Source organism: Cnephaeus nilssonii (genome assembly GCF_951640355.1).
Source record: "Cnephaeus nilssonii genome assembly, chromosome: 20".
NCBI lineage: Eukaryota > Metazoa > Chordata > Mammalia > Chiroptera > Vespertilionidae > Cnephaeus > Cnephaeus nilssonii.
Genome location: NC_137091.1, coordinates 20,179,172 through 20,201,594, shown reverse-complemented (window position 1 = coordinate 20,201,594; position 22,423 = coordinate 20,179,172). Strand labels below are relative to the sequence as shown.

The following is a 22,423-nucleotide window of genomic DNA, read 5'->3' as shown; positions in this document are numbered from 1 at the left end:
CTTCTCCCTGATTAGTAAACTAAAAGTTATTAGCTTTAACTAAAGACAAGTGGATTAATCTCTGTACTCTCTATATTTAGCATGGTTAATAACCCAGGTGGTTTCTTGAATTAGGAAATCTGGGTAAAAAAGTAATCACTTAAAAGGATGCACTAAATGAAAGGAAATAGGAAGCAAATTCTAATACTGAATGGCAGTTAGTATTGACTAAAATATTCATTTTTTACCTAACCAACTGTACTTGTAAATTTACTGAGAAAATAATAAAGCACAAGAATACAGACTTAAGTACAAGGAAGTTGACTACCGCTTTATAAATAGTCACAAGGAAGGACATTATCACGTTAATTTTTGGTATATAAATCTAAGGAATACTATTGTCTAATACCCACAAACTACTATTAGGGGAGGAGGCAACTTTAAAAAGTCTGGCCCAGTTTTTAAAGCAGCAGTTGCCAACCTTTCGGACCTCTCGGACCACCACCAGTGGTCCACAGAACACCGGTTGGCGACCGCTGTTTTAAAGTATACGTATAGGCCTCTCACTAGAATCTACCCATTTCCCAATATCCAATGTTATACATAGCCCAAGCATATGAGATTCTTAGCTATTGTCAGGAAAATACAAGTATGATCCTATTTCTCCTGCTTAAAAAACCTAAACTATAGGTGATTAGTCCATGTGCTTTAACATGGACTGGCCCGTGTAACTCGGGACTCTGGTTAAAAATTGCACCACCACCACATGACCTTAAATCAAAATGCTGCTGTCTTTTATTGAAAACTACTTTTTACTTCAGCAATGATGATGACCTGTGATTGCTTGTGATTCAGACTAGGCAGGAACCATGTCCATTTTGTTCACAACTACATCCCAGATTTAACACATGTAAAAGATACTCAATGCACAGGAAACACACTCAAGAGAATTCACAATAAAGGGGAAGAGGCACAACTTAGAAGCACCTGGAAAACAAACTTCTCTCTTACCTTGTGATCTGTTCTTGGATAGCTTCAGTGTTGGCCTCTGCAAAAAGGTACAGCATGGTGCAGCTGAAGTAGTGAGTGTGGCTATTTGGGTACCGCAGCTGGTTTGCAATTGCATTTAAGAAGAGATACCGACCTAAAAATCAAAACTCAGCGTAGTGAGGACTTGCTCTTTAAGACCAAAATAAGATGACAAAGTCATTCTGACTGACTAGGATTTGGAATTCTTAAAGTATTTCCCCAAAAAAACTTAGTGAAATATGCCACTGTTTTACATTACATAATCTCTTTAATGTCATTTAATAGAAGATGGCTGGATTCTCATTTTTGCCTGTCCCCTCTGGGAAACTCCACTGTACCCTCATTACAAAATGAGTACAAAAAAAACCCAAGATATTATTATGAAAATAGTTTTGACCTCACAGCCCTTCTAAAAGGGTCTTGAACTCCATCAGAGATTCTCAGACCACACTTTAGGAACCACTAGTTTAAACTATATTGTAATAAATATTAACTAGGTTTGGTTGTCTGCCTGTTTGATATTACTCATAAGGCTATCACAGTTTTAAGATGTCCCTAAAGGCTACCCTCTTTTTGCTGGGCTGTGAACATGATGATAACCAATTTTGTTAAGTCTTGATTTTAAGCTGCCTCAAAACCCTTCTACAAATAGGCCAGCAGTACATGCTTAATCAAGATGAGCCTCTCAAGAATCCATCGCAAAGTTAACAGTAGGCAGGCATCCCTTGGTTAGCACCTACTAGAATATAGAAAACAAAAGAAATGCAGTTCAACCAGGCAAAATGCAACCTGTAGTAGGAATTATACTGTGAGCTTTTTGCAGAGCAAGTAGGGGGAAGTCCTATTCATTGAAGTTTATACACCTAATATTAAAATGCTACCTACCAAATAGGCACCAGTAGGTGCTGGGGAAAAGGCAGGTTAACAAAACAATGTAACAAGCCTATTTTTATTTAAAGAGAGGCTAATAAAAGGAACATGTTTATTTTTCACACAAAAAATACTGCAGTCATACACTGAAATATTAACTGATGTGGGAAGAATTCTAGATGATTCTTTCCTTTATAGTTTTCTGCACTGAGCAGGTACTATCCAATTAAAAATAGCCAGACAGAGCCATAAACACTGACAAAACATTATTTCTCTAATATATTTTTGACTTGACTGTAGCTTAATGTGCAGAAAACTTGACTCTGGCTTCACTCACCTTCAGTGTCCAAGTCTACAGCCAGGTTCTGGAATATGTCCATGTGAGCCGAGTGGGTGATGGTGCTCATTGAAGGTGTGCTGCCCTTGTTATGGATGTGTGCAATGGCCTGAGTCCCGACATAGAGCACCAGTGCATTGATGAGCTGCAGGTTATAGCGATTGCCAGGCTCATTGGATACCTAAATGAATAAAACAAAGCACCTGACTTATTCTCAGAGGGCTGGTTCATGCCTTTTTAGGCCTTCAAAGAAAAGCTGAACTGCTTTCAATATTCTTTGTCATTTAAATTTTAGATAAATTTCCTTGAGTTTGTTGAGAGTATTTAACAAATACACAGCTGCCCATGTTGGTTGTGTCAAAAACAAACATTTCCCTTAGGAAACCAAAGCTTTAACAGGTACCAGCATAAAAGTGAAGTTTATAAAGTGAAAATATGCATTACACCTCAATTACAAAGAAGATTTGGAGAGGGAAAAGGCTTCCTCCTTGGTGTGGAAAAATAATACAACTTCAAGTGATTTTCTATATAGCAAATGAAACCATTTCTTTAGAAAAATCTTGGAGTACTGGCCGGGAATAGTTATTAGCAGTCTATTCTTACAGAAAATCAGTCCATTCCCTGATTGCCTCTTCTAAGGTTATAGTTTTTTTGTCGCTAAGATGAATTAGTAAAATGTATAATCCAGTTACTCTCACCCAACCATTAGAAATGACTTGGGGTGGTGAACACATAATACAACATACAGATGATATATTATAGAATTGTACATTTGAAATCTGTATCATTTTATTAACCAGTCACCCCAATAAATTCAATAAATATTAAAAGAAAAAAAATGATAGGATGTATTAAAATGACAGAATGTATTTAATCAAGTTGAAAAGACTGACTCCTAATCAGGCCACACATAAGGACTGCAGTGCTTTTTATGAAAGACATATAGCTAAGAATTAAGCCAAAGCAATTAACCTGTAGGTTGCTGCGCAGATCAGATAGAAAAGTGACTGGTGACCGAGTTTTAAGATAGGAATCCAAATCCTTTTTGAACTGAGGTGGCATCACTCCAGTAAAATTGGTGAGAATCCGGGGTGCGATGTTAATTTCACTCAACATATCCACCTGCCAGACAAATACAATCAAAACCAGAGTATTTGTAAGAGTTACTTATATCTATGCTACAAAGTGGTAGAAATGTTTTTCTAAAACTATACACATTATAAATATCTTAAAAGAGTAGAGCTGCTTTTTATCAATGCATGTAAGAACTGAAATGCAAAATTACAGAAATTATCTCTCTAGAAATAAAGCAGGTTAGGTACCTTTTGTGGAGAGGTCTAACTTGTATCACTAATTGTTTCCCACCCCCTGGACATGGACTTCAAAATCAGAGTACAAAATCAGATTTACTCACTCACCAAAAGCTCTAGTCTTGGAAAAGACACCCCAGCAGAATAGACGTCATACTTGCTACATTTAAAAACATTTATGTGGAGGGAGGGTAGAAAATAAAAAAAAATGACAGTACCCACACCATGGTGGTGTGCTTTTACGCGGACCTTTTCTCCCTTATATCAACAATCTAAACAAAACACCTGTGAAATGCGGGCATGAAAAAGGGTGTTGGAGCTCCAGTGGCGCAATCGGTTAGCGCGCGGTACTTACAAGAAAAAGGGTGTTTGTTTTGCAATTCTGTGCCGTGGGGCCACCTAGCAAATGATTGGCCTGACACCTACTTACCAGAACAAGAACTATTAATATTAAGACATAATTTTCTTTTCCTCGAACTGTTGGAAACTTTACCTTCAGATTAGGAGTGAATGGGTCTGGGAGCCTCATGTTTCTTGGGAAGGCACTCAGGATCAGGTTTCTTAGCTGAATACAATTGGGTGGGATCACATCACAGAATCCATAATGGTAATCACAAAGGAACTCCGGGAAATCATGCAGAAGAACCAGCAGCACTCTTAAAGTGCCCTATTTAAAAAAAAGGAAAAGCATTTGCTGATTCCACACTAAATAAAAAAATGGGAGTAATAGTTTTACTATCATGATTTTTAACTAAAATTAAAAAGGCAGAAGTATACTTCAATAACAGTTACAAGCTTTAACAATAACATCAACAAATTATCAAAATATTTACATTTGTAAATTATGAAAAGCTAGGTGTCAGGAGTTTATAACCTTAAATACATATGCTAGAAGAGGCTGGACAAAATAAATGAAAACAATGATGTAAGTAAACTGCTATCTTCAGAAGTTGGAAAAAGAACAGCTAATTAAAAACAAAGAAAAAAAACAAATTTTTTTTTTAAAAACACTGAAACAGGGACTGGGGGGCGGGGGGGATGGAAGTGGCAACTGAGGTTAGAAGTTGGTTCTTTGAAAAGATTAATAAAGGTAAAGCCTACCAAGACTGACAGAAAAAACAATACTAATATCAGGAATGAAAAAGGACAATCACTACAGACATGAAAAAACAGTTTAAGAGAATTTTGATTATATGCTAATTTGACAATTCAGGTAAAATACACAAAATTTAAAAATTCGATTTCTTAAACCAAACCAAAAATGAAAATCTGAATAGTCCTTTATAATGAAGTTTAAAATGTTAAAACCACCCTGGCTGGTTTGGCTTAATGGATAGAGCATCAGCCTGCGGACTGAAGGGTCCCGGGTTCGATTCCAGCCAAGGGCATGTGCCTGGGTTTCGGGCTTGATCGCCAGGAGGGGGCATGCAGGAAGCAGCCAGTCAATGATTCTCTCTCATCATTGATGTTTCTATCTCTCTCTCCCTCTCACTTCCTCTCTAAAATCAATAAAATATATATATTTTTAAAAATGTTAAAACCCTTCCCATAAAGAAACTCATGGCCTACGTGGCTTTACTGGCAAATCCTTACAAATCTAGTATTTAGGAAAAAATTAACACTATTTTCAAAATATTATGAACATAGAGAACACTTTCCACTCTCAACTGCACTAGCATTTCGCTGATACCAAAACCTGACATGAAAATTATTCAAAAATCTTAAATGTTCGAAATAGAAATCAGTGATATATCATGACCAAATAGTTCAGAAATGCAATGGTGGTTTAAGCATTTGAAAATTAATGGAATTATAATAAAGAACATTATAAACTGATGAACAAAAAGATAGATACAGAGACAGTAAAGCATCAAACACTTTCAAATTACAGGGGGCAAGTTAGGGAGAGGTGGGGGAGATAAGAAATCAAACGAAGGACTTGTATGCATGCATATAAGCATAAACAATGGACGCAAAACTCTGGGGGGTGAGGGCATGTATGGGTGTGTGTGGGGGGCAATGGTAAGATATGTACACATATAATACCTCAATAAAAAAATGTAAAAAAAAAAGAAAATTAATGGAATTACATTAACAGAAAAAAAATTTACAGGGTCATGTATGCAAAAAAAAATCATTCAATAAAATACCCATTTAATGATTTAGAAACTCTCAGCAAATTATAAATAGAAGGGTATTTCCTTAATCAGATAATGGTATCTATAAAACAAAACTCGAGATTTACAAAAACATACTTAATGGTGAATTATGGAGAGCTTTCCCCAAGATTACTAATGAAACAATTATGCAATTATTGCTATCTTCTATTTAACAATGTTCTGCAGTTACTGGTCAGTGCAAGAAAAATAAAAACCCATTGTTACAGGTAGATGAAATGATTTTGTACTCAGAATATATCCTTTAGAAAAAGTAAATTTAGCGAGGTGGCTAGATACAAGGCAGATATACAAAATCAATTTTATTTCTATAGACCACTAACAAAAAAATTAAAAAATTTTAAAAAGATCTCTCTTACAATTTGACAAAAAACATAAAATATGTAGGAATAGTTTAAGGAAAGATATTTAAAACATCTGTGCTGAAAACTACAAAGCACTGCAGAGTAAAATTAAAAGCCTAACTAAATGATGATATATACTTTCATGGGTTGAAAAGCTCAACACAACTTACACCATACACAAAAATAAACTCGAAATGGACAAAGGACTTAAACGCAGACGGGAAACCATAAAAATATTAAGAGGAATCCACAGGCAGCAAAATCTCAGACATATGCCGAAGCAATATCTTCACCGATACAGCTCCTAGGGCAATGGAAACTAAAGAGAAAATAAACAAATGGGACTACATCAAAATAAAAAGATTCTGCACAGTAAAAGAAACCATCAACAAAACAAGAAAGCCCACTGCATGGGAGAACATATTTGCCAATGTTGTCTCTGATAAGGGTTTAATCTCCAACATTTACAGGGAACTCATACAACTTAACAAAAGGAAGATGACCCAGTCAAAAAATGGGCAACAGACCTAAATAGACACTTTTCGAAAGAAGACATACAGAAGGCCAAGAGACATATGAAAACATGCTCAAAGTAACTAATTATCCAAGAGATGCAAATCTAAACGACAATGAGGTGCCACCTCACACCTGTCAGAATGGCTATCATCAACAAATGACAATTGCTGGCGAGGATGCGGAGAAAAAGGAACCCTTGTGCACTGCTGGTGGGAATGCAGACTGGTGCAGCCACTGTGAAGAACAGTATGGAATGGAACTCCCATTTGACCCAGTGATCCCACTTCTAGGAATATATCCCAAGAAACCAGAAACACCAATCAGAAAGGATATATGCACCCCTATGTTCACAGCAGCACAATCCTATATAATAAAAGCCTAATGTGCTAAGTGTCTGGTCATCTGGTCATCCGTTCAACCAATCAAAGTATAATATGCTAATGATATACTAAGTCAACTCAACCGCTCGCTATGATGTGCACTAACCACCAGAGGACATTCAGTCGACTGGTCCATCAGTCGCTGTGATGTGCACTGACCACCAGGTTAGCTTGCTGCTGGGGTCCAGCTGATCAGGACTGAGTGAGATGGGCCAGACACACCCTGGAGCCCTCCCCTGATCCCTCCATGGCTGGCCAACCTCCCACATCCCTCCCTGGCCCTAATCATGCACCAGTGTGGTCCCTTAGCCTGGCCTGTGCCCTCTCACAATCTGGGATCCCTCAGGGGATGTCAGAGAGCCAGCTTTGGCCTGATCCTGCAGGCCAGGCTGAGGGACCCCACTGGTACACAAATTTGTGCCCTGGGCCTCTAGTTATGTCTAAATTGAAAAAATTATCCTGTACTCAAATAAAATTATTGTCATTCTGGGAATCAAATTAACTTTACAAATTCTTAGAAATACTGTAATCCTATCTAATAAAGAGGGAATAAGCTAATTGACTGCCCCACCCTCAAAGATGGCAGCACCCACAGCCAATAAGGAGGGAGTATGCTAATTGACTGCCATGCCCTCAAAGATGGCGGCGCCCAGTCCCCTCAGCCCCACTGGTAGTATCTACCAAAGTTGAACATAGGAATACCTTATGATGCAGTGCTGGTTATGCAAATATGTTTGAGTTTTGCACTTTTCTGAATATACGTCACACTTTAAAGCTTAATAAAACAAATATTAGGCCTCATATTTCCAGTTGTGTGTGTGTGTTTTTATTAGTTTTTAAGTGTTACATTTTCATTACTTTAAATCTATAACTCCAAATTAATTACCTTGTAGAGGATTTGCATAGGTTTGGTGAGTTCCACATTTCTAAGGAAAGGTGCTAAATATTTGAATAAATCAATCAGTAGCTGTGCATACATAGGCCATCCCTGAAAGAAAGAAGTGAACATGAGTCTTACTCAGCTGCTATTCTGCAATCAAAAAAATGCTGAATCAGCTATACTGTGATTTCTTCTTCATACTCATTTAACTATAGAATACTGACATAAGTAACTCTCTTAAAGACTGATTGGCATTAAAAGGAATAAGCGTAATTATGTTGATAGTGACAAACAAGCTGACTCCAGAAATTCTAGGACATGTAGGTCCTTGTGCCTGTAGCAAAATGTAAAAAACAGGAGAGAGCCCAGCCGGTGTTGCTCAGTGGTTGCGCTTCAACCCATGAACCAAGAGGCCACAGTTCCATTCCCAGGTTGCCAGCTTGATCCCCAGTGTGGGGTATGCAGGAGGCAGCCAATCAATGACTCTCTCTCATCATTGATGTTTCTATCCCTCTCTCCCTTCCTCTTTCTAAAATAAATAAAAACCATTAAAAAAAAAAAAAAGAGGAACATGAGTAAATTTCAGACAGACACAAAACACTTAGCCAACTGAGAAACTGACAGTTACGTCTCTTAATTCCTTCTTTTAATTAAGTACTGGGTCTGGACCATTTCTTTGCCCATAGCCAGCTCCTCAACTCTTGGCAAATAATGTTACCCAATTTACATGAATTCCCTCTATTAGCCAAACTTGACTTGCTCATCACCCCCCAATTCTACCAATTATGTTCATTCTTGGGGTAATTTTAGTCAATATATTATATTCCTCCTCCTGGAAAGCATTTCCCCACCAAATAAAACTAACTCCATTTAAGAATTATTTCACTCTCTTTTTTGCCAAACATATACATAAGTAGTCACATTTTCCTCTGACCTGAAAGGCCAATCAAGGGAAGTCATAGATGCTCTAGAACAGTGGTCAGCAAACTCAGTCAACAGAGCCAAATATCAATAGTACAACAATTGAAATTTCTTTTGAGCCAAATTTTTTAAACTTAAACTTCTTCTAACACCACTTCTTCAAAATAGACTCGCCCAGGCCGTGGTATTTTGTGTAAGAGCCACGTTCAAGGGGCCAAAGAGCCGCATGTGGCTCACGAGCCACAGTTTTGCTGACCACGGCCTAGAAGGATTGGCTCAGTGGATAGAGCGTGGGCCTGTGGAATGGAGGGTCCTGTGTTTGATTCCAGTCAAGGGCACATGCCCAGGTTTTGGGCTTGATCCCCAGTAGGGGGAGTGCAGGAGGCAGCCAATCATTAATTCTCTCTCATCATTGATGTTTCTTTATTTTATTTTATTTTATTTATTTTTTTATTTTATTTATTTTTTAAATATATATTTTATTGATTTTTTACAGAGAGGAAGGGAGAGGGACAGAGAGTTAGAAACATCGATGAGAGAGAAACATCAATCAGCTGCCTCTTGCACACCCCGCACTGGGGATGTGCCCGCAACCAAGGTACATGCCCTTGACCGGAATTGAACCCGGGACCCTTCAGTCCGCAGGCTGACGCTCTATCCACTGTGCCACACCGGTTAGGGCATCATCATTGATGTTTCTATCTCTCTCCCTCTCTGATATCATTAAAATATATTTAAAAAATAAAAATCAAGGAAAAGAAATTTAAAATAGTCATTTATCATTTACTGTAAGATCGGAGAAACTTTTCATGTTAACTGGGTTTGTTCACAATTACATTAAAAGCTCTTTACTAAAAACTTGATCCTAATTTCTTCAAATACAGTGACCAGTGGTCTTCAAACCTGAGTATGAGGGCCTTTCCATTTATAGTGTGAACCTGTAAAATAGGCAAATTCCATAGCTCCATTACCCAGAATTTTATAATGTTGTCTACAGAGGTGGTCCAAACTTTCAACTTTTTTTTAAAAAGCCCGTAAGAAATTGACAAATACCATACCAAATTATGTATGGTATTGCAGCTCACAACAGACTGGGAGCTGCAATACCATACATAATCACTGAGGAATGTGACTCAGGCAGAGGCAGTCAGGTAATCTCCATGACCTGACTCCACATTAAATAGAATAATTCCCAACTAAGCCTGGAAGAAGTGTAACTGCTACTAATAAATGACTAATAGTACTAATAAGCCCCAGGTAGTTACAGTCTTCATCTGTAGGAGATAAACTGCAGCCACACCTTCTGCTGTGGCGTATGTGCCAGCATTCTCGCAATAAATATCCGATGGGAGATCAATTCAAGCCACGCATACACAAAGCCAGGAGCTTTGGTAGGCCTCAAGATGTGGAATGTATTGCTGAAAAAAAGAAAATCTTTGTCAGAAGCAGTCTACCTTACAATGAACACACAAATAGAAATAGACAAATTGTATTATGAATAAAGCATGCCTAAAATCCATAAGCTTATTCTACTTCTCAAATTTTAGTATACTAAAACAGCAATCTTTAACCAGGAAATCTCTATTAAACTGAACACTACTCACCAGAAAGCTGTAAGTGTCTGGAAATTAATGGTTTCCAATACATGCTCAGGTGCATTGAGTTCCAAGAGCAGCATGATAAAAATGCGATGGTAGGGAAGCTGCTGAAACTCACTTTGCCGGACATCATGATCCTGTAGGAGAACTCCCACTACTATACCAAGGACCTGTAGAGCACAAAGATCAGAGCTTTAAATCACGAATATAACTCACTTACCACTCTCTATGGTCATATACCATCTATCTTCTCTATATATAAAAGGCAAATATGCAAAGTGTCCCCTTGGGAGTTCGATGGCTCACTATGATGTGCGCTGACCACCAGGGGGCGGCACAGAACGAAGGATGGGCCAGCCAGCAGTCCTGATGGCTGGCCAGACTTAGGGACCTTACCTGTGCACGAATTTCTTGCACGGGGCCTCTAGTTTGAATATAAAATTATATACTGACAGCCAAAGGGACCATACATTGATTTGATTTGGCCTCCAGTTTTGTGTGTTTTCTTTGAATTTCAATACCCTTCGACCAGACAAGTACACTCTCCACAGATGCCCAATGATTTTTCAAAAGCTCTAGAAACTAGCATGGTACATCATATTTTATCACATTTTACAATCTAACAACCTAATGTTTCTAGTCAGAAATGTCCTGCATTTCTTATACAAAGAACTGCCCTGTGCTCCACTTAATTTTCTCACTTAACAGTAAAGATTATGATAACCTAATTTGATTGTGATAACCCAAGACCACACTCTCTTTTTGCACTCTTATAGTATGCAAATTCCTAAGAATTCCACTGTATAAATCATAAGAAAACAGTACTTTGTTCCTTTGCAGAAAAATCAGACAATGATCTTGCAATGTCACTTGTGGTATTTGAGTGTAATCAGTATAATCAGTGAACATGTATAGACCATCTTGTTCAACGATTCTGCATATAAAATAAAATCTCATACTAATAAATACCTTTTAGTTAGCATTTGAAATACATTATGATTTTTTTTTTTCGGGTTCTTTCAGTTAAAGCATCATACCCTTAAAATTTGGTGATTGTTACATATTATCTATAAATTCAATTTCAATACAGAAAAGGGGATATTACAAAATGTTTTGTAAAAGAGTTGGGCCCCTAGATTTTAGAACCACCGACGTAGGCTTCCAGTGTACCAAGGATAAGGCAAGGAAGGATTTCAGACCTTGTTCAGCAGGTTAATCTTTGTGACAGTGTTGGTGGCCTCCCCTGAGTGCTTCACTAACAGGGCAATGAGTCGGACAAAGGCATCCAGGTTGTGATAGCACTTGGCTCGGATCATGGTGGGATTAGCAGCAGGGTTGTGCTGCTGCTCTGCCTGGGCACGATAACTGATTTCAACACACATTTCAGTACACAGACGGAAGAACCTTGTTATGAGGTCATCAGTCTTCAGGATTCCTTGCTGGTGCATCTACCAAGGGTACAAAAATATAAAGACATAATGAGATAATACACACAAACTTTTCATCTTCATTTTAAAAAAATATCTCATTTATTCCTATTGTCACATTTATAATTTTTACTTTGTAAAAAAGCTGCCATGAAAATGACAGCTTTTAGGTCCCATGACAGAATCGTTCCAGTTTTAAGTTTAATGGAAAACAGAGAAGGTGGAAACTGAGAAAGATAATAATATGGCAATTTTGAACTGTAGTCCATAGCCAAATAATTTGAAAAATTAACTATGCAAATTAAACCAACTTTCAATAGCTCACTAAAAGTGATAAGACATTCTGTCCAAGATATGTTTTTCCCCCAAAGGAGATGAAATTATATGTATTTTATTTTCTACAGAAGATAATTTCTTCCAATTGACTTAACCAAAGTTTTTAAAATTCCAACTGGCTTCACCAGGAAAATCAAGGAATAATCTGTATAAGTAGGAACCCAATGAAAATACCTTTAGATCATACCCAGTTATTTTAATGTACATTAAGCCATTTTAATATAAAATCAAGTTAAAGTAAAGTGAAAAGGACAAGTTTATTTTTTCAAAAAGGATAAAGTACAAATTTTATGACATATGATCTGGAAGTGAAGCAGCAGAAAAGTTATTTGGCTAGTAGGAAAGACGACAGTGTAACAGCATTAAGGCAGCAGAGGGAAGAGGTCAGTGCTTACTAAACAAAGAAACCACGCCCAGAAGAAACACTTGACTGTTATCTTGGAAACCTTAACTGTCTCTTGATAAGCAATGAAACAGCTGAATTGACAATCATGTACCCTAGCCAAGACAGAAGGCCAGCAAAGGGACTTGTGTACATTGAAATTTGAAAAATTAACAGGGGAGAGAAAATAAAGACAGACTGCTATAATCAAGATGGAGCATAAGAATTCTCAAAAGGATGCAAAAGAGAAAAGTATAATACATTATCTTTTACAAATGGAGAGAAGAAATGAGAGCTAATAAGCCAGCAGGAAGAGCTGAGACAGGTGCCATATCCATACCCATGAAATACCGATAATCTCAAAAGCCAATTGATTCAAAATTCTTCCATCCAAATCAGAAATCAAACTATAAACATGCAGTAACAGCTTCTCAATAGATATGTTTTTTCTAATTCCCTGGATTCTTTAAGGGGAGAAAGTTACTTAGTATGACTTACTAAGTAACGCTCATCTTGAAAAGTAAATCCAATTTCTTTCTTCTAAAATTCAAATCAGCTCTTCCACATTCAATTGTCATTTATTAATAGATCTAATCTGTAATCTTTCTTTGCTGCACACATAAGCTTTGGTCTCAGTCTGAAGAAATATAATGGCTAGTCCACAGAAATAAGCAGATATATTTTCCAAACAAACATTAGAAGAGTTCGACTAAAGGAATTCTAAGGCTAGTTCAGGAAAAAGATTCCACTCTTGCCAGCCAAGTAACCATTAGGACACGCTGACTACTGGGTCTGAATCCCTCCATAACGGCTGAAAACAGCCAGTGAGATAAAAAACAGAATGCTAAACGATACTATGGCTCTCCTCCTACATTTTTTCCTGTTCATCCTCTTCACAAATATTCCTGCCAAACCTAGTCTTTAGCTACAGACTTCTTTCCTAACACTTGAACTCAAAGTTCAGTTTAGATCAAATTGAGTGAATGAATATAAATACTGGAAATTATTTCCCAAAAAGAACATGTTAATCAGTTTTAGTTAGATCAGCTACTTACTTTAGAAAATACAATAAAAAGCGCTACCATTTAAAATATTTAAGTTCTGTTCTGTTGTATTTTCTTATTTTATTTTATGAGTCTCATGCTCTACCGACTGAGCTAGCCGGGCACTTGCTCTTATTTTATTTTAAAACATGGGTTGCTATGAGGACTTTACTTATTAGCTCATAATCTCATCACTGATGATTCTCAAGCTAGTGAAATTACTATATACACACCTGGCAATTTCAGGATTCATTTTACTTTGTAGCTATGACAATTGAAATAAGATAAATAGAATTAAAGGGGACAAGTAGGAATGTTGACTTTAGTGTTTAGTGATCGATGATGAAACAAATAAGCTGTATCAATTTAACGGTAAATGATGATGATATTTTCGGTTTACATGAGTATGGAGGTAACTGTCTGACCACAGGTACATAATACTGAGTTTTAATATTGGAGGTATCACATCCTACTTATGTTGAATAAAAAGCACCTTTCTTTCCAAAAGCTCTACCTGTCCAACAAACGCAGAGAAAGCTTTGGTACTGTCACGGCCAGCTGCTGCTGAATGGTAGAGATTCACCCATTCCCTCAGAAGATACTCTGCCTTCTCCCTCAGGCCTGGAGGATCATCGTACTCTGAGGCTTGAGAGATCCCAGAATGCATCATAAAGTTAGGGCCTCCATGAGCACGATCAATCATTGCTTCATAGTTGGATCGCACTACTTCCATCAGCTGGGGCAATCTAGTACAATAAATCCAGAGTGAAAATCAGTCTACTCAGGGTTGTGATTTCACAGACATACAGTTGGACAATTTGCTCATTTAGAAACCACAAGAGTGATGATCACTTTACTATTTCTATATTTAAATAAAACTATCCTTGGTCTCTTCCTTTCTATTTACTCATGAGGACACAATATGCAAATGACTGACCTTTTTACCAAAAAAAAAAAAAAACAACAAAAAAACACACACACACAAAAAACAACCAGTGCCCACTGAAATGGAGCTGATGTTGTCAACAAGTATTCATTGCATACCTAGTATATGATATCAGTACAGTGTACCTACTATGACATGATTTGTTATTTCTCTTAATTCTCAGCAGCTCTTTGAGATATTATTTCCATCTTATACAAGAAACAGGCTTAAGGGAGGGTAAATCAACTTGCCTAAAACCAAACAGATTTTAAGTGGCAGAGCCAGGACTTAAACATAGGACTCTGACACCAAGTCTAATAATAATACTGCATGTACTGCTGTACAGCAAGAAGGCTGGGCAGTTAGTTAAGCTTTCCTACTTCAAGGGACAGTATTAGGCCTCTCTAAAGCTTCCTATATGTTGTAGGTAAAGCAGTTATAATAGGTAATGTTAGTAAGTCTGCACATTCATTTCCAAAGCTTTTTTAGAATGCTGAATCCACAAATCCCAAGCATTTCATCCTCACCCTTCTGGAGCATTGCCTCTGGAGTGAGCATTAATTCTCATGAGGGTTTCAATGGTGTGGAACAGATCAGCCTCAGTAATATGGGCAACACTCCTTTCATCCACCAGCAAGATTTTTACCAATTGCATAGCAAATGCAACAGCCATGTAGTTTAAACCATTCTCCATTGACTGGCAACACAGAAAGCACAATGTAAGAAAAACAACAGTTACAGTAAACACACTTCCCAACTACCAGAGCCCCTTCTCCTGTTTAAGAAAACTCCTTCCATACCTGAGCTAGGTGAAGATCATACTGCTGCATATTAACCAAATGATTGCGAATTAGCAACTCCACTGCCTCCACATTATATTTATATTCATCCCGACATTCAATTAGGCACCTAGAAAAAGTCAGTATTTCTTTATTTATATAGGCTTAACTAAATTCTATCAACTAAAACAGCCCATTTAAAAAAAATAAACATTTTTATTGATTTTAGAGAGGAAGGGAGAGGGATAAGAGAGAAACATCAATGATGAGAGAGAATCATTGATCGGCTGCCTCCTGCATGCCCCCTACTGGGGATCGAGCCCGCAACCCAGGCATGTGCCCTTGGCCGGAATCACACGGACACTTCAGTCCACAGGCCGCCGCTCTATCCAGAGCCAAACCAGCTAGAGCAAAACAGTCCATTTTATTCAATGATAATTTATTCCAAATTAAGGATGTCTTGCGATCCAACTGCAAATCAATATCCAAGATTCAAAATAGCCAGTAATGAAGTAGAAGAGACAGGTAAATGATGATGATATTTTTGGTTTACGTGAGTCATGGAGATAACTGTCTGACCACAGATACAGTGTTAAAACACAAGCTTTGCTTTCAAAACATAGAAAACAAAGTATTCCAGCCCTGGCCAGTGTGGTTGTTGGCTGGGTCGTCCTGTGCACTAAAAGGTCGAATGTTTGATTCCTAGTCAGGGCACATGCCTGGATTTCAGGCTCTATCCCTAGTAAGGGATGTGTAGGAAGCAGCTGATAAATGTTCCTCTCTCCCCCTTCCTTCCTTCCTCTCTCTCACTCTCTTTAAAAAAAATCAATAAAAACATTAAAAAAAGCATTTAAGACATTAAAATACTTATATATCAACACCACTGCTATAAAATCAATGAAGCCTTTTAATAAAAACGACAACGTACAACTTATTTCCCAAAGCAAAGTACTGGTTTTCTGTATCCGTCATGGGCAGCAGATGGGAAAAGGACAACCATTCAATAATTCTCACTACTTAGAATTAGAAATTCCAAATGTCCCATTTAGCCTCCAGATTAAAGAGAAACCTCTAGACCTAGACTGGGCCATGTATATCAGAAGGCAGTCCAATAACATTACTCTTCTGAGATAGCTACTGACCTTGTGATCTGTTTGTTACACCACGGAGACCCATACGCCCGGCCATCTTGAAGAGCCTTTAAGACCAAGAGGTGGCATTCCCTGTAGCGCAGCAGCAGGTCAGCATCAGCACCACTTGTGGCATCTAGTAAGCCCTCTACGGCCTATGAAAGAAAAAAAGGGTTCAGGACCATGGAAAATATAGTACGCAGCACAACTATCAAAGCCAAAAACCAAACCTGAATGCAAACTACAAAATACCTTCGAGGGCCCAGAGTTAACAATCTCTCCACTCACCAAAGTCCTTTTTACTTACCTAACACACATACTATCTAAATTCTAATTGGTTTATGCTCACTTTAGGTTCTTCACTATCATCTAAGACTCCACTGTCCCTTCAGTCAAAATCCAATGCTCTTCACCTACCCCGTACCCTATTACTCAAATACTTGGATCAATGTGTCCCTCAAAATCTAAAGGGCTATCTTAAAGTTTCTTGAATAAACTTATTTCCAAAAAAATCATGCCAAAAGAGATGCTCCACTTTACTGTTTTTAACTGCCATGACTATATTCTATTCTGGAGAAAAATCACATGCATGGTGCAGAACAGACCTTGCTTTTTATTAACTTTTAAAATCTTAAATGTAACTTAAATAGATAATAGTGCAGGTCTCTGGATATTTACAAGCCTAGTTTCTTCTGAAAGTTATAGTTTAAGAACTAACCTTCTGGAGCAATCCAAGAGCAGCTATGGCATCCCGAGAGTTTCGAGATAATACTACAACCTCCAAAAGACTTCTAAGAGCTTGAGCTTGAGGGTTCATGGCCAAAGTTGGTGGGATGGCATGTAGGTGCTGCTCTAGTTCTGTAATGCACTTGTCATAAATTTGAGCTACATCATCCGTTGCCCAAGCTTGCTGTTTTAGAGAAGAAAATTACCAAAAAAGAAATTAACATTTTAAAGATTTTTCACTGGCACATGTACCAACTGGAGTCTCCCCTCGACCCTGCCCCCACCAAACCATGGAGGGTATGGCTCAGTGAGCTGATTCTATCCTGTGTACCGAAAGGTGTCAGGATCAATTTCCATTCAGGACACATACCCAGCTTGTAGGTTTGATCCCTGGTCAGGGTGCATATTGGAGGCAACTGATCAATGTTTCTCTCTCACATCGATGTTTCTCTCCCTTTCCCTCTCTCTAAAATCAATGGAAACATTTAAAAAAAAAATCAAGACACAATTTGTAAAACCTGAACGAAGTCTAAGGATTACATAGTAACGTATCAGCATTACCTTTCTGATTTTAATGGCTGTACTATGGTCACACTCTTTCTGTGTAAGAGTGATTAGAACATCAAGGTCAGCAACCTATGTTTAAATGGTCCAGGAGGAAAACATCACCCCCTAAAATTTTTACTTTTCTGTAAATAATGGTTTAAAATTTTTCAAAAAATTAACAGGGAAGCTATATAAATTCTTCCTAAACATGAAAGAAAAAAAATCAACCTCATGGATATTAGAGGAGGGAAAAAAATCCCCTGTATGCCATGTTGATCTGATAGAGAATACTTATACTCACAAAAACTGTGTATTTTTTTTCCCCTTTAACTTACGTTCCTAGGAAGCAAGTTAAAAATTAGATAAAAACACTCAAATTAAACTGTAAAACTCCAATATAATCCAAGGCAACTATTTACCTTCATGGGTTGAGCTAAAAATCCTGTGGGCTGACTTAAATCATTCGTAGGCAAGAAACCAGGCACATTGCGTGCAAATTCTTCATAAACAGCCAACTGCTTTGGGTCCACACCACCGACCTTGGAAGAAAAAAACCTAGTTTGACAGGATCCTCTTTATAATCAAAGGAAATTTTTTTGAACGTGGCAAATTTGCATGGAAGTAAGCAAAGGAGTACAGTATGTAATAGCATAACTGAGTATGCATGTGCATGCGTGCATGTGCGCACATACAGTGTTTACCATGTCACAATCCTGTCAGTCACCCTCATTTATAAATTCATTGAGTGTTTTTCCACTGGAACATGCCTCAAATAGGACCACACCACTGCCAATTTTCCAATGGAGCTGGTTTTAAAAAGATCAGATTTTTCACCATCTTCTTGTCACCAATAAGCATAAGCAACTAGCAATAAAAACACAAGTACCCAAAAGGAAGACCAAGTTGGGACACAAAAACTAACAGGCATATGAACACTTTACAGTAGTACTTCAACAACTGGGGGCACACAATAAAGCTATGTCTATACTTTCTTCACAGGTTCCCTTTAAGTAAAATTCTACTGAGGTGAGATACTTTCTCTAAAACCCTAACCCAGTGGTCGGCAAACTCATTAGTCAACTGAGCCAAATATCAACAGTACACGATTGAAATTTCTTTTGAGAGCCGAAAACCGACTTCTGTGCAAGGGCCACGAAATTTCAATCGCACCGTACGTGCGCGCCCGCACGTGGTATTTTGTGGAAGAACCACACTCAAGAGGCAAAAGAGCCGCATGTGGCTCGCGAGCCGTAGTTTGCCGACCACTGCCCTAACCCCACTGCCCTAGTCCTGGTGAGGCATTTAAGCAACAAGAACAAAAAGAAAACAAAGGGAGAAACAGAGCCCCCGGTTCTCACTTTCAATCTTATTTGTTCTGGCATCCGCTCAGCTTGGTATGTTAACACAACAGGATCACAGTACCTGCGCCCTTCTTGCCTAGCATGTTTTCTCAGCTCAAATTCCTGCAAATAAAACAAAGTCACTGAGGTTCTTGTTATGAGGCACTCTCTCAAACATTAAAAAAAAAAATCCTTAAGAGGCAAATGCTAAACACTTACAGTTGCTAATCTCTTGTCCATCTCAGGGCCTGCTTTTTCCACTGCAGTCTTCTGAATAAAACAGCAAGCTAATTCACAATTGTCCTGAGCTAACTGAGCAGCTGCCTGATCCATCATTTCCCTTTGTTGTGGGGACGCAGTCTATTGGGAGGAAAGATGAAAGAAAAAAGATTTCAAGTTTTCTGTGGACAAGGCAGATAGGTAATAGGAAATTCAGTGCTTAGACATATGAATTTGAAAGTTCTGACTTTACTTATGACCCATTAGCTATGAGCATGAAATAGTCTAACACTCCTCTTCATCTAGAAGATGAAAATACCACTCACCCAAAACATTTTACCAGGTTGTTGTGACGATGGTAAAAAATATGAAAACAGAAAAACAGTAAACAAAAGCAGTACAACCATAACATCTGAGACCCAAAGTTAATAACTAAGTTACTTGTGCTATATGTAGGTACATACGACATTTCTTTAACTATTTTGTGCTGTTCTACTCCAAGTGCTTTAATTTAAATTCTTCATGGTAAACTGAATCAAGTTGCATTAAAAAAAATTTTTTATTTCTTTAAAGAATAAATATTTGGGTATCTACTATCTGCCAAACATTGTACTGAAGATAGAGTAGTGAACAAAAAGACATGATGCTTCACCTCACAGAATTTAATCTACAAGAAAGGAAGACATCAAATAAATATGGCAACTATCAGAATAAGTACAAATGCAAAGAAAAGAAACTCAGACAAGCAGCAATCAGTTTTGTACTACAGCACAGAAATAATCAACTTACACGAAGGGCTGAGGCAAAACTGTTTTTCAGGTTGGTGGATATGCTCATGAGCAAAGGTTCCCTGCAGGTAATCATAGCCATTCCAGCTGTCAAGTTACGCATCATGTGATGAGCTGCTATTCGCATCCGAGATTCCTCAGAATCCAGGGCAAAGTCCTTCCTGACTATTTGTTCACAAGTAGTCATGGCAATCTTAATTGATCGATCCACCACAGGATGGACCAACTCCTGAACAGCCCGTTCAATTGCTTGACGCACACACTGCTTCAACTGTGGATGGGCCTGAAACAAGGGAATCTAGGAAGGGAAAAACAAGTCAACAGCTTGTTTAAATAAGACAACCCAATTTCTATCAGTAATCACACCCATGGTTTTATTTTAGAATTACTTCAAGGATAACCATAACTACCAATTTCTACTTTAAATTTATCAATAAAAAGCCCAGGATCAAAAGTTGGGCTACAAAGAGGAAGTAGCATTCAGCGTACCTTGTGATGCAAGGTAATACATGTTTTTTGATTTTTTGAAAGTTCTATTGTTCATTACAAGATACATTACCTACTCAAAGACACACTACTTGTTTAGTTAAAATATGTGACCCAAGTACTCTTTTAAATAGTAACTCCTTTAGTTGGGGAAATGGAAAAAGAAACAAGTTTACAGAGAAAATGCTTTCTACAAAATTTTTTATTGCTACAAATAATTCTTCAGAATAGCAAGAATTTTGTATAATCATACACTGAAGCCTCTGCTCGAAAGATTTTCCAATCCTTTCTCTGGTAGAAACTATGCCCTAATACTCACTTGGTCTCTTTACCTTACTGAATTTTTAAGAAATCTTAAAAATATTCATGAACACAAAAGTATTCGGATTACTGGGAATAATATAAAGAGGAATCACAATTTCTAGATCTAGATTTTTCTTTCAAAAACTAAGTGCAGAGGAACCAAGATGGCGGCAAAGTTAAACAACTAAACTGCTGCCTCGCACAACAATTTCAAAAATACAACTAAAAACAAAACGTCTACCACCCAGAACCACTGGAAAGCTGGCTGAGTGGTAGATTTACAACTAAGAGAAGGGAGCGCAAACGCTGAAGAGCTGAGGTACGGAGGCGCGCGCGAAGAGGGGTGGCGGCGGGCGACTGGGCGCGTGGCTTTTCTTCAAACCGAAGGGAGACAAACTTCCGATCACTCTGAACTCGTTTCTGGGGACACGCGGGGGACCCAGACACTACGGGGAGAAGCTGGACTCTCATCGGTCCGAGAGTGAGAATGACTTTTCTGCAGAGGTGTGCCCAGCAATCAGGGTTTGCTGTGCTGGAGCGCGGGACACGGGGACTTGGAAACGCGGAAAGGCAGAGATGGCTGAAGGCAGCCATGGCCGTTGGCCACACCCCAGCCTAGTGACGCCCTGAGACCCCGCCCCACACATTCTACAAACCCGCCCAGGCTCCACACAGCGGCTTTTACATATAAATGGCCTGTTCTGTGGCAGCTCAACCAAATTAACTGCAGCTCCAGTCAGACTGCTCCAAAACCGCTCAAGCAAAGAAGAGAAAACTGTAGCTCTTGCTGGGAGGCCTCAGACCTGCACCCCATTGGAGATCCAGACACTAGGGCAGTGATGGGCAACCTTTTGAGTTTGGTGTGTCAAACTTCGCGAAAAAACTGAGCATAACTCAGGTAGTGTGTCACTTTGAGGAAAAAACATTATTTCGCAAATGTTTCATCCTCAGGAGCAGCAAATGTTTCATACTCGGCATGCGGCCGCCTTAGTGGCCGCGTGTCATCAGAAATGGCTACGTGTGTCAGTGCTGACACGTGTGTCATAGGTTCGCCATCACTGCACTAGGGTATCTAGTGGTCGGTGTGGACGACACCAGATTTCAACCACTCTCATAAGGGACACATTCAAGAGGCAGACTCAGTGAGCACCAAAGCCCTACTATGTCTCCAGCACAGCAATTCTTCCGTTATAGACACAGCAGGTCCTCACAGCCAATTGGCCTGGAGGTCAATTCCTCCCAGTGTACCAACAGCAATCAAGGCTTTTAATTTTAACTACACCAAGACTTTCCACTCAGCCCACAAAGGGGTGTACCAAGAGCGACCACCTAGAGTGATTGGGGAAGCTGAGCTACTGGCCCCTATAGGTCACTGACCACACAAAGCCACTCCATCAACACAGGGAGGCAGCCAAAATGCGGAGACACCGAAGTATGTCACGAGTAGGAGAGATGGAGGAAAGCAAACTAATGGACGACACAGTGTTCAGAACCACATTTATAAGGTTACTCAAGAATCTTCTAAAAACCGCTGAGAAACTTGAAGAGACCTTCAAGGACCTTAATGAGAATACCAAAAAAAATGGAAAAGGACCAGTCAGAAATTATTCAGACACTGTCTGAAATAAAGAATATACAGACACTCAACTGTA

At 38.5% G+C, this 22,423-nt stretch overlaps 1 protein-coding gene across 6 annotated transcripts in view; it reads right to left on the bottom strand.

Annotated features, from left to right (window-relative positions):
* Nucleotides 1–135: 135 nt before the first annotated feature.
* CNOT1 (CCR4-NOT transcription complex subunit 1) overlaps nucleotides 136–22,423 on the bottom strand; it is a 71,669-nt gene continuing 49,381 nt past the window's right edge. For 4 of the 6 annotated variants that reach the window (XM_079800268.1, XM_079800267.1, XM_079800269.1 and 1 more), the window contains exons 31-47: nucleotides 19,984–20,280; nucleotides 19,195–19,335; nucleotides 18,994–19,098; nucleotides 18,055–18,174; nucleotides 17,082–17,273; nucleotides 16,376–16,518; nucleotides 15,255–15,363; nucleotides 14,982–15,151; nucleotides 14,023–14,275; nucleotides 11,541–11,789; nucleotides 10,348–10,511; nucleotides 10,044–10,161; nucleotides 7,829–7,930; nucleotides 4,019–4,192; nucleotides 3,188–3,337; nucleotides 2,216–2,396; nucleotides 136–1,123 (exon numbers count right to left, since the gene is read on the bottom strand). In XM_079800268.1, coding sequence (XP_079656394.1) covers nucleotides 987–1,123; nucleotides 2,216–2,396; nucleotides 3,188–3,337; nucleotides 4,019–4,192; nucleotides 7,829–7,930; nucleotides 10,044–10,161; nucleotides 10,348–10,511; nucleotides 11,541–11,789; nucleotides 14,023–14,275; nucleotides 14,982–15,151; nucleotides 15,255–15,363; nucleotides 16,376–16,518; nucleotides 17,082–17,273; nucleotides 18,055–18,174; nucleotides 18,994–19,098; nucleotides 19,195–19,335; nucleotides 19,984–20,280 — 2,805 coding nt within the window. In that variant the 3' untranslated portion in view covers nucleotides 136–986. The remainder of the gene's footprint in view (nucleotides 1,124–2,215; nucleotides 2,397–3,187; nucleotides 3,338–4,018; nucleotides 4,193–7,828; nucleotides 7,931–10,043; nucleotides 10,162–10,347; nucleotides 10,512–11,540; nucleotides 11,790–14,022; nucleotides 14,276–14,981; nucleotides 15,152–15,254; nucleotides 15,364–16,375; nucleotides 16,519–17,081; nucleotides 17,274–18,054; nucleotides 18,175–18,993; nucleotides 19,099–19,194; nucleotides 19,336–19,983; nucleotides 20,281–22,423) is intronic. The other 2 variants (XM_079800271.1, XM_079800270.1) reach the window with 2 other exon arrangements.